The sequence below is a fragment of the Echinococcus granulosus genome (genome assembly GCF_000524195.1).
Source record: "Echinococcus granulosus chromosome Unknown EG_S00054, whole genome shotgun sequence".
Classification (NCBI taxonomy): domain Eukaryota; kingdom Metazoa; phylum Platyhelminthes; class Cestoda; order Cyclophyllidea; family Taeniidae; genus Echinococcus; species Echinococcus granulosus.
The window spans coordinates 305,650-319,850 of NW_020170434.1; the positions used below are offsets into that span (position 1 = coordinate 305,650).

Here is a 14,201-nt window from a genome sequence, read left to right on the forward strand (position 1 = left end):
CACGAAACAGTAGAGGACTGTCAACACTGTCAAATTGTCGTATCATTAAAAGCCTTACAGAAGCCAAGTGACAGAGTGGTCTGCGCCACTGTCATAATCTGAATAGCGCACAATACTACTTATTACCTAAAAAGCAACTTCGTCTGTTCTTCTGCTTGCGCTGGTGACGCTATTTTACCGTATAAATCCCAGACTGAGCCAAACGCCGTGCCACTTTCTCCTGAAGGAAAAAAAAGACCAGCTTCAGCATTATTTCTGTTACACACAACCTTAATTATGCATCAATTAAGCCCGTAGATGGTACAAATCACGGCTCCACGCCTATGCATTTTTAATGTGTCAACCAAAGACGTGAGCTTTGTTCACCTCTGTGACCTTGACAGACAGGGGTTGGGTAGTCCACTCATTTAAGTGTCTCTCACGTCAGGTGAGTCATGAATGCATGGATGAACTTTTTAGACCATTAAATGAAGCGATGCTTTTTGTTTTGGCGTCAATATAAGTAAAGACACAAAAAAATTCACACCTCAGTTTTGTATGAAAGTGCTAATTTGGCTGTCCGACAGTTGTCAATTAGGAAGCCTTGAAAGGCGAACAATGGAAGCCTATGACATTGTTTCTACCTGAGGGGTGGGAAGACGATTTAGCCTCATGCATCACCGAGGGTATATTTCACGACCTTTGTGGGTTGCCAACAGATCGCCAACAGATCACCAAGTCCACTCCACTGTTCCACGTTTTTCTTGACCTTTTCACACGCTGAAGATCAGTAATGGCTAACTCAGACCCAGTCATGTGCAAGCATCATTTCTAAAGTTGGAAGGTCTCCTTTATAATTCATTGAATTAAACAAACACGTGAAGTAGCGGAGATATTGACGTGTGGGGGAGAAATATTAACTGGAAAAAGTGAAAAAATCATCGAGACGAAGGTGAGCAGGCGACTTTAACTACTAATGTAATGTCCAAGTTAACGAAAGTAGACTTCCGGGGTTGTCCACTTTACTTCAACACCTTGCCATAGAGGAATTTGTCTTTTAAACAGAAGGAGATGTGTAATTGGGTATTGCCAAACCGTCACCTCACGACACCTTCCCACTTTATCCCATCGAGGCTCTACATGCTTTGTGTGTGTGTGGATGAACAACAGGTGCTATTGTTCCCTTGCTTAAAACGATTGAAAGCTACCTACTTGATACAATAACTCGAACAGTTTGCCTTAAGTTTGTTTCTTCTCGGAAGTAGTGTATCAGTTACAAGAGCGTTCACATACTGCCGCAACAACGCACCACCTCACTTTCCTTGCCAGTAGGTGAAAAGCATGGGAACTGGTGCTTCTTCATTTGCCTTTTCTTCCCAACTTCCCCTAGTAAATCTCCACGTATTGGTTGTCACCTCTTCTTGACGGCTTTAGATGACAGAAAAATGGCAAGTTGGAAAATCAAGGTGAGTAGAGCTGGATTTCTCTTCCTTTTCCGCGGCTTCTGGAGATCATTGGAGTTTCACAAGATGTTTTATGTCTTGTAAGTACAATAAAATCTTTATCTTCTTGTTCATTATGCTTTGTAATCAATCGTGTGTTTGATTGGGACCTGATTAAATAATTTGTTTTACCATCGCTTCCTCCCTCAAACCTGATTGGTTGGTTAATTAAAGAAATTTAACGGGAATTTAACACCTAGTGATGGAGAATTTTATGCACTACTGATATATGTGTACTTTTGTACCCATAAATAGGTGCAATTATGACTTATAAATGCTACTTATAAACGCCTACATACATATATACTTATATGTGTGCTCCACATTTTAACAGAAAGGCCCAAAAATATTTTCTTGATTTGAGATACAAAACCTATGAGCAATTTCCTATGTTTGAAATCTTAGTATACTTCTTTGGATTGTCCTTTTCATTAAAATAAAGATGAGTTGGGGAGCTATCATCACGACCAAAAGACACTCAGTCTATCAGCTAATCATAGGCTTTTCTAAAACCTTGAGGATTGGATAGATTTTAATGTACAGTTAATGCAAAAGTAGGTGGAGGTTGATTTCTGATTCTAGTTTGATGGGAATGGTATGATGATGGATAAAATTGGAAATTGACAAATCGAGTTGATGGGACCGATGTCAATGTGAACGCCTGAAGTTGATGTCAATGGCTGCCAACCCATTCAACCACCCCACTTTTGTCTGAGACTCACACCCGTCCACTAACTCCCACATCCTCACCTGTCTACTGAGCATGATCTAGGAGGATCCCTCTCTGGCGATGCAGGCACCAGCAACCGAGTGTCAGCGCTTAATCAGCCTCATCCATAATGCCGTTTTGGCTCGGTCCAAAGGCCAAAGACTGTTTCAAGGTGGTCAGGCGTCTTTTAATCTTTAAGAGCTGATTTCAAGTTGAATTTGGCATCCTCCTTTTTCGCTGTTCTGTTAATACACCATTTTTATCAACGACTTCCAGCATCCTCTCATTTAATCAGATGAGAGGATGAATAAAACGGGGAGACAAAAGGCCTGAGGGATGACTGTGAGAGCTTGAAAACAATGCCGTCAAGAAGGGAATACAAGCAGCGACAATTGAAGTCATAATTAATTTATGGTTTTCTTTTCCCTTCTGAAGAATCCAAACGAAGTCATAGAATTTAGGATAAATTTAAATGAACACAGCAAAAGAAAATAAATTTGTGGGTTGCAGTTCTGCTCAAGGCGTGACCTGATTGGCTCCCAGCCAATCAATATAAGAGAAATTTGAAAAGCAGCCAATCATGGACTTCGGGCTGGTCATCCATCCAAAAAAATACTGAGATGAGATAAAAAAGTAAGTAAACCAGCTGATTAGTCATAAACAATGCATTGACTGACCAAAAATACGGTCTGTGTGGCTTTTCCTTGACTTGGTTTAAAAAGGGCGTGTTGAGACTTGTAAGGACACGTTGCGATGTCAACTGCACTACGAAGCAGAGATGTGCGTCATCTTCTTGGCTAAGTGGATTTTTTAGTATCTTTATGCGATTGGGGCTGTCAATCAATTGGTGCTTCACTTGCGGTGCTCACTGAAGGACTCCGTGATGAGAGAGCGTTTCAACATGTTCTACCAACGAACACACATTTCCATGCCACACAAAGCTTCATTCCCTCGGGGTTAGGCTTGCTTTGTCAAACAATCCGGCCTGAAGTGATCCTCTTAAGTGGCACTGCTTGAGGCAAATCGAGGGCACGTGAGAGAAGCTGAAGTAAGTTCTGGAGGAGAGCAGATGTTTTGAATTGTTTCTTGACAAGGAGACACAGATGGACTTCTGATAAGAAGTGGCTAATGGACAAATTTTTTTAGCAGGTCAAACGATAGCCTAGCCGCCACACTCTTCTGAAACATGCGGTGCTTCACAATTCAGGTGAGAGTCGGAGGTTATGCAGTCATATTCTCCAGGATTGTCGATCTTTTCTTCGCTTTTGTCTATCCCGTACCTTATAAAGCACTTCATTTACGACAGTTTGCTGCCTGATTGAGTGACCGACTTTTGCAGCGTATTCCAAGGTTCACTGAACGAGCTACGTTGCTATTGGTGGCATTGAAACGATACATTCACAACTAACACACATGCGTATCTCCAAGGTATACATTACCGCATTCCCAGAAGACTATCCTTCCTTGTTTTGTGTGTGATTGTGTTCGTAGTAGACTTTAGACGGACTTGTTTACGCGGCAGAGATCAAACACTTCCGGTTGAGATCTCTTCATTCATCTTTAGAAACACCCAGGTGTAGTCAATGAGTAGTAGGGAAGACCTATTCCTGCAAGACAACCTGTGGGAAATTTGCCATCGGAAAGGACAGAGGAAAGTGGGCAATCCCTCATCCTCATCTCCCACTTTTGCCACCTCTTTCTGGTACCTAGAGGACGGGCTTAGCGATGATTAGGCTGATAAATTACGGAGGGTTCTGTTGAATAAGTTAATTAGTGAGGAGGTAAAATTTTATTGAAAATATCCGCCAAAACTGACAATACCTGTTATGCCTCATCTTCCCCAAATTCCCTTTAGAAAGAGTAACCAGAGTTAAATAAAGAAAATCATTTTGTCCCTCCTATTCTACTTACTTTGGCGGTTAAACTGTTCCATTTTTGGTGTTCTAGAAGTTCCCACAAGTTCGTCTTTCTGCGAGAGTTTCCAAAGCCCTTAGCGGCTAGCGCTCTCGCTGGGTTCCCTCCTGATTAGCTAATATTATTCACGATAAGGCCAAGGTCATTTAAATAGTTTCAATTGGGTAAGAATGAGATTGGCCCCACATCACCACCAGTCAGTCGACGGTCATGTTAACAAATTATTCAGATGCTCCGGTCACAAAGACGACTGCATTGAATGCTTGCTGGGATCACAACGGTATCCACGAGCTTGGAGACAAATCAACCGATTCGTCCACTGAACAGTCTTCGAAATGCCCTGGAAGGTCATCTTTCTCATCCCTACCTTAGAGTGAATCGCAATGTTTAATTTTGTCTGCAGCAGAGATCATGAAGAAATAATCGCCTCGTAATCCGACCACAAAAATATGCAAAATGAAATTGTTTTGCTTCTGATTTTGCGATCTTGTCACTAAAACAAACAAAATAGAGGAAAAGTTTAAAAAAAATACTGCTTAAAATAGTTAAAAATAGAAGAAGTGAGTGTATTCAGTAGAACCAAAGTAGGTGCCACCTCGCTACTTAATTGGGTAATAAGTAGTTTGACTCCCACTTGAAAGCACACATGCGAGCACTTGCATCCATCCCCGCTTAACAGTCGCCGGACCAGTCACTTCAACTGACGTCTGGTTGACGGTGTTTATCACAACGTGAAAGATGATAAACCATTCTCCGCGTCTCCACTTTCCTCACCCGCTTCACTTCCGCCCCCTTCTGTCAGCACACCTGTCAATTAACAACGTGGTAGACACTAACGCGTTCACGCCTGTCCACCCCTGTTCTCACAGTCACAACGCTGGCCCAGTTTCTAGAGCGAAAGGGAAGCCATGGGTAGAGAGGCATAGCCTCTTACATCCGGTTTTAGGCACTCACTTCTCTCACGAGGATTAGGCAGGGACAGGTCGACGGTTGTCATAATTTCGTTCATACCATTCCATCAGTCTGTACAGTATCCGAAGGTTCGAACTCTACGCTTATGGTATGAAGGTCTGCTACTGGTCCTGGAGCCTTTCAGTTACTTAATGAGGAAGACCTTTCAGTCCGGTTCTTCCTATAGTATCGTCAAAGTTAAAAATGTGGAGAATTTAAACATTCTCTCAGATAATTCAAAGAAAATTAATTTATTCGGTAGTAAAAAATGTCAAAGTCATTCCCAGACGAACGAACCGATTATTGGAGAAAGAGGATGCATAGATGGATGGATGGATGGATGGATGGATGCGGGGTGGATAGATGTATGGTGAAGAGGCAAGCAGCTGGTTATGAATGGGTGATCCCGAGAAGACTCTCCGCAGACAACAATCCGAGGACAAACTCTCACTTATGGGTTCTATGCAACACTAGCTGATAAATTTGCCGAATCGCTGATTGACAAGAGGATATTCGCATTCATCCAGACGATATCAGGAAAGTTGGCCGAAATGGAATTTTGGTGATTAAAAAATATCGTCAAGTCCTCTGGATTATTGTCTCAAAACACTTCTTCGTCAGAGACACTGAAGCATTTATTCATTTATTCACTGCTGGTTATTTGTGGCCGCAGAGACGTCCGAGATTCGACTAGTCGGTATTAGGAAAGACAATCAAAACAAAAAGCCGCTTGCTAATCCATTGTCTGGGTTGTTGGGTGTTGAAGTTGGTCTCATTCTGCCTTTTTAAGGCAATATGAGTGACAGTGGACCTCTAATGCGTCTCCATGTCATGTTGGTGAACGAGGAGGATGTGTGAGAGGGGCGATTGCTAAATATGGCCAGAAATCCGAAAAGACACGCCTAGGTCTTCAAGGTTGGAATGTTTTATCTGGATTTAAAGATATCTCCCAGACGAAATCTTGGCCAGGAATCTATTTTCTACCATCACAACCAGATAGCATTCTCCGAGCAATGCGACTTCAACGACTCTTTTTCAATCGTCTGGCCTGGTCATTAGAATATTGTAGAATGAGTCTGTATGATGGAGGTAAAAGAGTGATCACAAGGAGTTGTTTGGTCTCCGCAGGTTGGTAAGTCCTTGACACTTCCAAGAAGACCTCAGGGCTGGAAATTTTCAGTCAATATGGACTGCAAGACTTTTTAATATCCTCTGCACTGGTATTGCTCCCTCCTTCATCCTGGCGTGATTTAATATCACTTGAGGCGAGACTGAAGCTGCCACATCAATGGCTGTAGCCAGGACATCTGGTCCGCAGTTCTCAAACACCACCGAGGAATTTCTGCAGATCGTGGATTGCTGAATATGTGAAGACTTACCAACGTCCCGTCCACTTTTGACACTCATCCCGATATCGCGTTCTACAGGAGGGGAATCCACACCTGAAGGGATATTAGACCTGGACGAGTTCAAAGTCTTCACAAAGCATCTGTCACACTGTTTGGGCAAATCACGTGACGCGTGAATAAACAAAATGACAGATTGCAAGCGAACGACAGGGGAGTGAGAACAAAGTGTCAAGGAGGAATAGCGATAGAACAACATACAATGCGAAGTTGTTCCACATTCGGAATGGTTCGACTTTTATGTTCGGATCAGCGACCGGCTTTCGAAGTAAAAGAAGTTTCGGGTACGTTCAGTAGTACCAATTCCACTTTCAAAGTGGATACAGCACTATCAAAATGAGGGAACACGCAAGTTGAAATCAACGCCTGTCGTGCCTACCTCGAGTATCATCAACGTCCACAAGCTAAGGGGAGGACACTCAACGAAGTGATTCACGCATTGATCAAATGTCTAATTTCGCGAGCTCTCAATCCCGCTGACAGTGTTTCCCATCCATAGCTGCGGCTTCCCAGTTCCTCTAAGCACTAACAACAGAAATGTTCTGTGTTGACACTTGTCATAGCCTCCTTCGGAGAAGGCTTGAGATGTCACCCTTGTCTGTTAATTGAGCTTGCCAGTGATTTCTCTCTGGATAAAGTTTAAAAATCCTATCCTTTTGACTTTATGAGAATGTAGTAATAAAGATTTATGGCTTTTTTTTTCCAAAAAAGAAAAGTGATCGTTTTTAAATATACTACTTATTCATACTAATTTATTTCCTTTCCAAACTACACATTTTTATTCTTGCGTGGACTCATCTTGGCAGCTGAATTAGGGAATTAGACTTTAGGATCCACCTAAATGGGATCGGGGCACACATTTATTAATGGCTTTATTCCCTTTTTATATTTTAATGCTTAATTTACCTTTACTTCCGACTGCCGACTTTTCCAATGTGTTAATTAGAACGGATTCAGAGGAGGGGGCGAATCCGGATTTCCCTTCACTTATTACGTAGAAAAAAAGGAGTGGTAGTAAATGGTTTATTTTAGGAGATTTTTAATTACTTTTATTTAGTACATACGATGAGTAGGTAATTGAAACGGGTTACTTTTAAGTCGGGCTTTGACTTTGACTTGGGCACAAGAAGAAAAATGACTTTTGCGATTCTGAGAATTTGTGCTTGGCATTTTTTTCTTTCACGAATGGGTGAAATTGCCTTAAAGTTTCTTGAGTGTTTTTCCTCTTAAAAAGATACAAGAAATTTCTAGGGAATTGCGTAGCAGTCTGCAACTGGGCATCGTTGATGTTTCTGTTGCGAATCGCATCGCGAAAGTTACTGATATGTTTTACCAGTAGCCTTCCTCATCTCAGGCTTCAACTTTGGGGGAGGGTTAGTCGTTTTGCCCTTAATTTCTGTCTTCTGACTCGAATGCTGTAGGGGGAGGGGGGCCCTATTGAAGGTGGTACGCATCGCCCACAGTATTGACGGCGAGCCATTGGGCTTTAAAAGAGACCGAAAGGCTCAATGCATCTGAACTACTCCACAACAGCCTTTCAAGAGCCTGTACTAAATTTTTAGTGGTTAATTTGATTCACTGTATTAAGCAGGAAGATTTTTCGTTGCAGCAATTTCTTGCTCACGGCAAAGACGATGAATTTGTCGCCCAGAGTAGGGGGTGCCTGCACTGATTAAACATTTATGAGAATGACTGCTGCGCTATGAACTGCGAGTGAAATCACCACAACTGAGTAGTTGTATCATCGTTAGGAACTCTCGCTTTTGAGCAACTGAACGTCTGCACCTTAATTGCAGCCTTCCAAGGAAATAGAGGCACGGGTGGTACGTCAGTGCCCACAACCCCTCCCATTCGCTGCTGCCTGTTAACTTCATGAAGGTGTCTTAACTAACTTGAAGCCTGTTTAAGCGTGTGATATGACCTGCCAGTTGACCCCTATCGTTCTGGTGGCCCTTTTTGGCATCAAGTGGCCAACGTCGGAAGTCCCGATTTGACCTGAGCAACCATAACACCACAGCTGGTAACCCGATTCTGCATATATTTAAGCTTTTTAATTTCTAAGTTACAATTGACCTGTTAGTGGACCCATAACGGACACGGCATAGGGACCGGTGTTTTGCATCGCCTAGAAATGGCCAAATTATTTAGCGAAATGCAGCTCCCTCCTTTCCGCCCCGAGTCTGTTTTCGACCCATTTCAGCTAAACGTCGGAGTGACTAACACCCATCTATCTACTCGACTACTACCACCTCTCTCGCCCCCTGTCTGCCCTCCTGTTTGCTCTTTTTCCTCCCGTCTGCCGACTCAAAGACCTTTGAGCACTCCGGACCTTTTTTGGCTGCGCTGCATCCAAGTTTACCTGGCGGAAATCACCTCTCGCCAGTCGTACTTCACCTCAGTTGAAGTGCAAATTCAACTGCGTTACTGACGCAGTGGCCACCTCCGCCAACTACGCACCAGTCAAATCGACGCTCCTAGAACTTCCACCAGAAGCATTAAAGATAGTTTATCACGTTTTGCAGAAAAAAAAATCGCGAAGGTTTTTCTTCAAAATATCAGGCAGATTGGTGGAAAGCCATGGAAATCAGAATTCTGTCATCAAAAAGTCTTTTATTACCTATTCAGTGGATTAGATTCCCATCCCCTCTTAACCACTGAAGACCTCTTTAAATTATACCTTTAAAGCAAAAGAAATGCTTTGCTGGAGCAACTCCTCCAAAAAGATTTTTTACAGGGGTTTCATTCACCCGTGCATCGTAGATGACGGTTGTTTACGAGGTAAGCCCTAAGAATTGAGCGGCCTCCCACCAACAGCCTTTACGAAACAAGGCGATATGACAAGACATGATTGACTAGTTACAAGGAAGTGTCAAGCAAACTCGCCTCAGTCACTCTCATGACAGGAGCACAGCTATCACGCACACAATGAGGCAGTGGATACAAATCAGCATATCAACTCGGCGATTGACAGGTCCATTCACCTCGTCAGCACTCACATCCCACAAAGCCTTTATCAACCCTTTAGCCACCTTTTAAGGTAAATGGATGTATTTTGTCGAAAGAATTTGTTGCCAAGTGCCCCTTTTTTAATGGTAGCAGTGTTCTTTTAGTCCCTGTAGTTCTAACTTCGGTCCCGTCGACATGCCTACGGCCCAACCCCTTCTCCACTCGCCTCCCACCCTCCCTTTTGTACGTTCATAATAATAAATCTTCCTTCAGTAGTGATTAGGGCAGGCTGGAAGCTTCGGGAATTAAAGAAACTTCACTTGCCTTTGTTGTCATTTTCTCCTTTGGCAAAGATGCCAGTGAAATGTCGTACGATTTTTGTGGTACGACAAGCAAAAGGACCGGCCCGAGTGGGCCATCCCAAAATTACATCTTCAACTGTGGCTGGAATTCAGGCTTTCTCGCCTCATTCTTCCATTTGAAAGATGCGAGGTACACCTAAAATCATTACCCCAGCTTTCCGTTATACATATTTTTAAAATGCGAAATCTGCTTAATTCTTTTTCAAACACAGGAAATTCAACGTTTTTGTCCTCTCTTCTCATAGGTTATGTACTGCTAGTCTGCGAATAGTAAATCTACGCGACCAGCAGCGGTATAAATGGGCGGCCTAAAAATACCCCCGCAGCTTCATCCCTTGCTAACATGACATATAAAAGAGCAATTTTGAGCCAAAAGGGGGAAAAACAAAATGCCTGAATAATGTCTTTCTATTAATTTAGTGGCATCTACTGGTCACCTGAACATCAGAACCCACGGGTACGCCAGAGGCTGGTCTGGTGTTAATGCAAAACCTGATTGGTCCAATTCCGATTGGTCAGTTTTGCTAGCCAATAGCCTCCCTTCTCAGCGCAACTGGACTCCGAGGGTTGGCGCATTCGTGATAGGGCGCAGTTGCAAGAATGATGTCTCCATGCTGACTGTCAGCTGCAAAAAGAATGTCCTCTACAAGTGTTCATGGCCTCCTACTCCTGCTTCTTGCCTCTCTTAATATCGCTCGAGGTCAGAACGCCAATCTCTATACCTCGTCAGACACTTACGGTCCTGTCGGTCAGCAACGGTGTTTTCGGCCGACACGGATAGAAATACCGGAGTGCAAAAACCTCTTCTATAACTTTACCGCCTTTCCCAATCTAGTGGGTCAGGAAACTCAACTAGATGCACGTCATCAGTTGCAAACTTTTAAGCCTCTAATCACCTATAAGTGTTCAAATCACTTAGCTTTCTTTCTCTGTTCTGTCTATGCTCCGATGTGTGATGTGAATACTAACCACCTGATCGGACCCTGTCGGCCACTTTGTGAAAGAGTTCGAAAACGGTGTTCCCCAGTATTGAAGATCTTCAACTTCGATTGGCCAGCAAATTTGAATTGTTCTCGGTTTCCAGAAAAGAATACTGTTGGTGGGGTGATGTGTATGAAGGGTCCAGATATTCCAGAGGACTTTGAAGAACCATCTTCCAGTGGAACTGAGGAGTCGAATGTTGGAAAAGACGGAACAGTATCACGAGATATCATTGAAGAAGTTAGGCTATCCTCCATGGGACAAGAAGCAGCCGGAAAGAGGGTTGAGCAATCAACAGAAGGTCTGTTTCGTCAGCTGGAAGAAATTCCAGACACCATGAATGCTCTTGGAAGTGGAGGAGGCGGAGGAAGAGGAAGCGGCGGAATCACCAGACTGGGATCACATCTCCAGAATTGGTTGGCCCGTCTCCATGACAGTCCACTTCCAATTGAATTCGAGAATGAGGAGACTCCAATCTCCCTTCTTATTTCCTCTCTTCGATACTGCTCGCACCTGTCAAAACCTACCTCCTACATATTTATTAATCGGACTGGAAGATGCGCTCCACACTGCACTGCGGATATACTCTTCTCTCCCAGTGCAAAAACTTTATCCACAGTGTGGACCAGTGTGATTTCTGGCCTCTGTCTACTTGCGACCACTGGGACCCTCCTGAGTTTTGCTATTCAACCTTCCCTATTCCATACTTTGGAGCGTCCAATCATCTACATCGCAGGATGCCAATTAGCCTACGCTCTGGGCTTTGCACTGAGACTCAAATTGGGACGCAAAGCTGTGACATGTGGCAAAGATCCGGCTTCAGGATTTGCAATCCGTCTACAAGAGGGTCTAGACAACTCAAATTGTGCTCTAGTCTTCCTCATCCAGTACTACTTCTTCACCGCTGGAACGCTTTGGTGGACCATGATGGTGATTGGCTGGGCATCAAGGTCAACTCATCATCTGCGATTGGCTCGCGGAAGGAGGGATGAGGGAACCCTGTTAAAATACGGCTGCTGCGGTTGGCATCGCGAAGGGGTCATCAGACATGGGGCTGCCATAGGAGAGGGTGACAACTTCCCAGATAAACAACAAAGGATAGGACCATCTCTACGTTTTGCCCAGCTGAATAGACGGGGGGTGAACAGCTCAAGTGCCGAAAATAATTGTCTGGCCAAAGAACACGTCGTCGCGTGGTTGACACCCGGTCTTTTGACGGTAGGCGTTCTCGTCAGTCGACAGGTGAGTCAATGCTCTTCCTCCGTCGATAAATAATCATGATATTTTATCAGTGACATTCGCTGTCACATACTACTCAGAATTTCTCAGTTAAAAGCGTTCAGGTTTAAAGTCGGCACGTCAAAAACTTGGAGACTGGTTAGTTGACAGACATTCATTCACCCGTAGTCGACTTATTACCTCGTCTGATGAACTCAGAGGGTGCCTAAGTGGTCCTGCCGTTATTTGTTGCGGTAATTTTTAGACCGGTGTTTTCTCCACCCTTTTTTCCATTACTGGCTATAAATAGTGGCTTGATTTTTTATGCCAGTCTTCGAGTCACACATATGTGGCACGTGTCATTCAAGTCTACAACAGTAAGGTGGATGTAGAGGCTGTTTTTGATTGAAAATGAAATATACGAGTTTTTTTAGTGATGGTAGTGGTGATGGTGGACATTCAAGCCAAATATAGCCCGTGACACCGATCCTACAATAATATAGGACTGCATAAGCGTCCATTCAATGGACAGACCTATCCCCCGAAATTCATTGCCAACATTATTTGGCCTTGGCAAAAGCCAGAGGAAAAAACTCTGTTTAGTAAACAACGGAAATACGCGGTTAATTGGCGCAGGGCGAATCTGGTATTCCATTCCAATTAGGGACAACCTCATGTTTCACGTATAGGGAGGGGCGAGGGATGCATGTACTCCCTGTTCCACCCTTCCGCCCTTCCTATTCTCCTCTCTTCTCTATGACTCAGCCCCGAGTGTGGTGTTTTGGTAGACGTGTCTCGGAGCTTTTTCAAGTCGTGAACGGGACAAAAGAGACGTCTGCGTATATGTGGATGCACTTTGGGGGGATAGAGACATTAAGGGAACGAAGCTTGCCTATGCAGGTGTTTTTATGACTAGAAAGAGACCTTTTTTTGGTCGGGCATATAAAGGTCTGTTGCATGATAAAGAAGTGGCGAGAGTCCCTTACAGCATTTACTTGAGGGAATCCTCGAAGTGGACACCGTCTTCTAGCTAAGATGGATGCTCTCTACTTTTTCCCTCCGTCAAATTAGACAATCTCGGATTTCTGCTACCTCGATCCAATTGAAATTCGTGAGGTCCAATTATGTACTGAATACTTTCTTTCAAAATTAGTAATCCAGCTGGTCTTTGTTAATGTCGAACAGAACTCTGGCGTATTGTTGAAAGGGGTGTGGTTAAATCGCTCCCTCACTCTCTCGCCGACGGTTCTGGAGTGGCACTTTTAGAACAGCTTGAATCAAGGAGGACAGGGCTCTACACGATCATAAAGGCTTTCGGCAATCTCCTCCTCCTCCTCTCAGGCGGTTGTATAAGAAGTAGGAAGGTCAGTACCGCTCTCTTAGTTCAGAGCTTGACAGCTGTCTGACATTTTTGGGTAAAAGCTGAAGGCAGGTGTTAAGATATACGAGGAAATTCTCATTAATTAGGCCCAAAATGTCATGCACTTACTAAAAGAATCTGAATTTTCCTGCATTTTTTGATAACAGGAATTTGTGTAACGAGAATGTGGATTAAACGCCCATCAAAAGACCTCACACGTTGCCTGCTGAAGATAAAGAAGTAGCAGTAGCGACTTAGTGTGGGGCTTTGCCGCTTATTTGTGAAAAAAGCAGTGTATTTGAATGGCTTAAGCATTTAATGAAGGGCTCCTACGTGCACAATTTGGAGATTTAATTTGCAAATTAACAGCACAGAAGGTAGAAGTGGATGATTGACCGACATGTAGGTAGCACCGACGTCAGTCTTAGCGAAGTAATTGGTGGTGCTGCCGAGAGTGAATGCGTGAAAACACACGTTCGTGCACATAAATGCTTGCAGATCCACCCCCTGGTCCCATTTTTGACTGCATAAATAAACTAAAAAGTGGGCCTGATTGACACCTTCACGGCGAACCAGTGTGAACTGTGCATACATGGGTCTAAGCCAATGGGAGCGGAATCCCGGCCAACGGCGTCAGTTGGTCGCTGTACTTCTCAGTGTGGGTGTGATTGTGAGGCAAAAGTGGTGTCAGGATTAGTTTTAGGGAGGTAACAAATTCTGTTCGCGTATTCTAAGGCATTTGTGTTGAAGGAGACGGTGGTCAAAGAAAGTAGGCTTGTGTATTCCGACTCCCATCCATCCATCCATCCATCCATCCATCCATCCATCCATCCATCCATCCATCCATCCATCCATCCATCCATCCATCCATCC

The 14,201-nt window shown here is 43.8% G+C and overlaps 1 protein-coding gene across 1 annotated transcript in view; it reads left to right on the top strand. All coding sequences in view use genetic code 11, as the record gives it.

The window, feature by feature from the left end:
- Positions 1-10,405: 10,405 nt before the first annotated feature.
- Positions 10,406-14,201, top strand: part of EGR_06283 (Frizzled-4) — a gene marked incomplete at both ends in the record, with an annotated part of 6,306 nt that continues 2,510 nt past the window's right edge. The window contains 2 exons of the mRNA XM_024495532.1: positions 10,406-10,966; positions 11,210-11,992. Coding sequence (XP_024350055.1) covers positions 10,406-10,966; positions 11,210-11,992 — 1,344 coding nt within the window. The remainder of the gene's footprint in view (positions 10,967-11,209; positions 11,993-14,201) is intronic.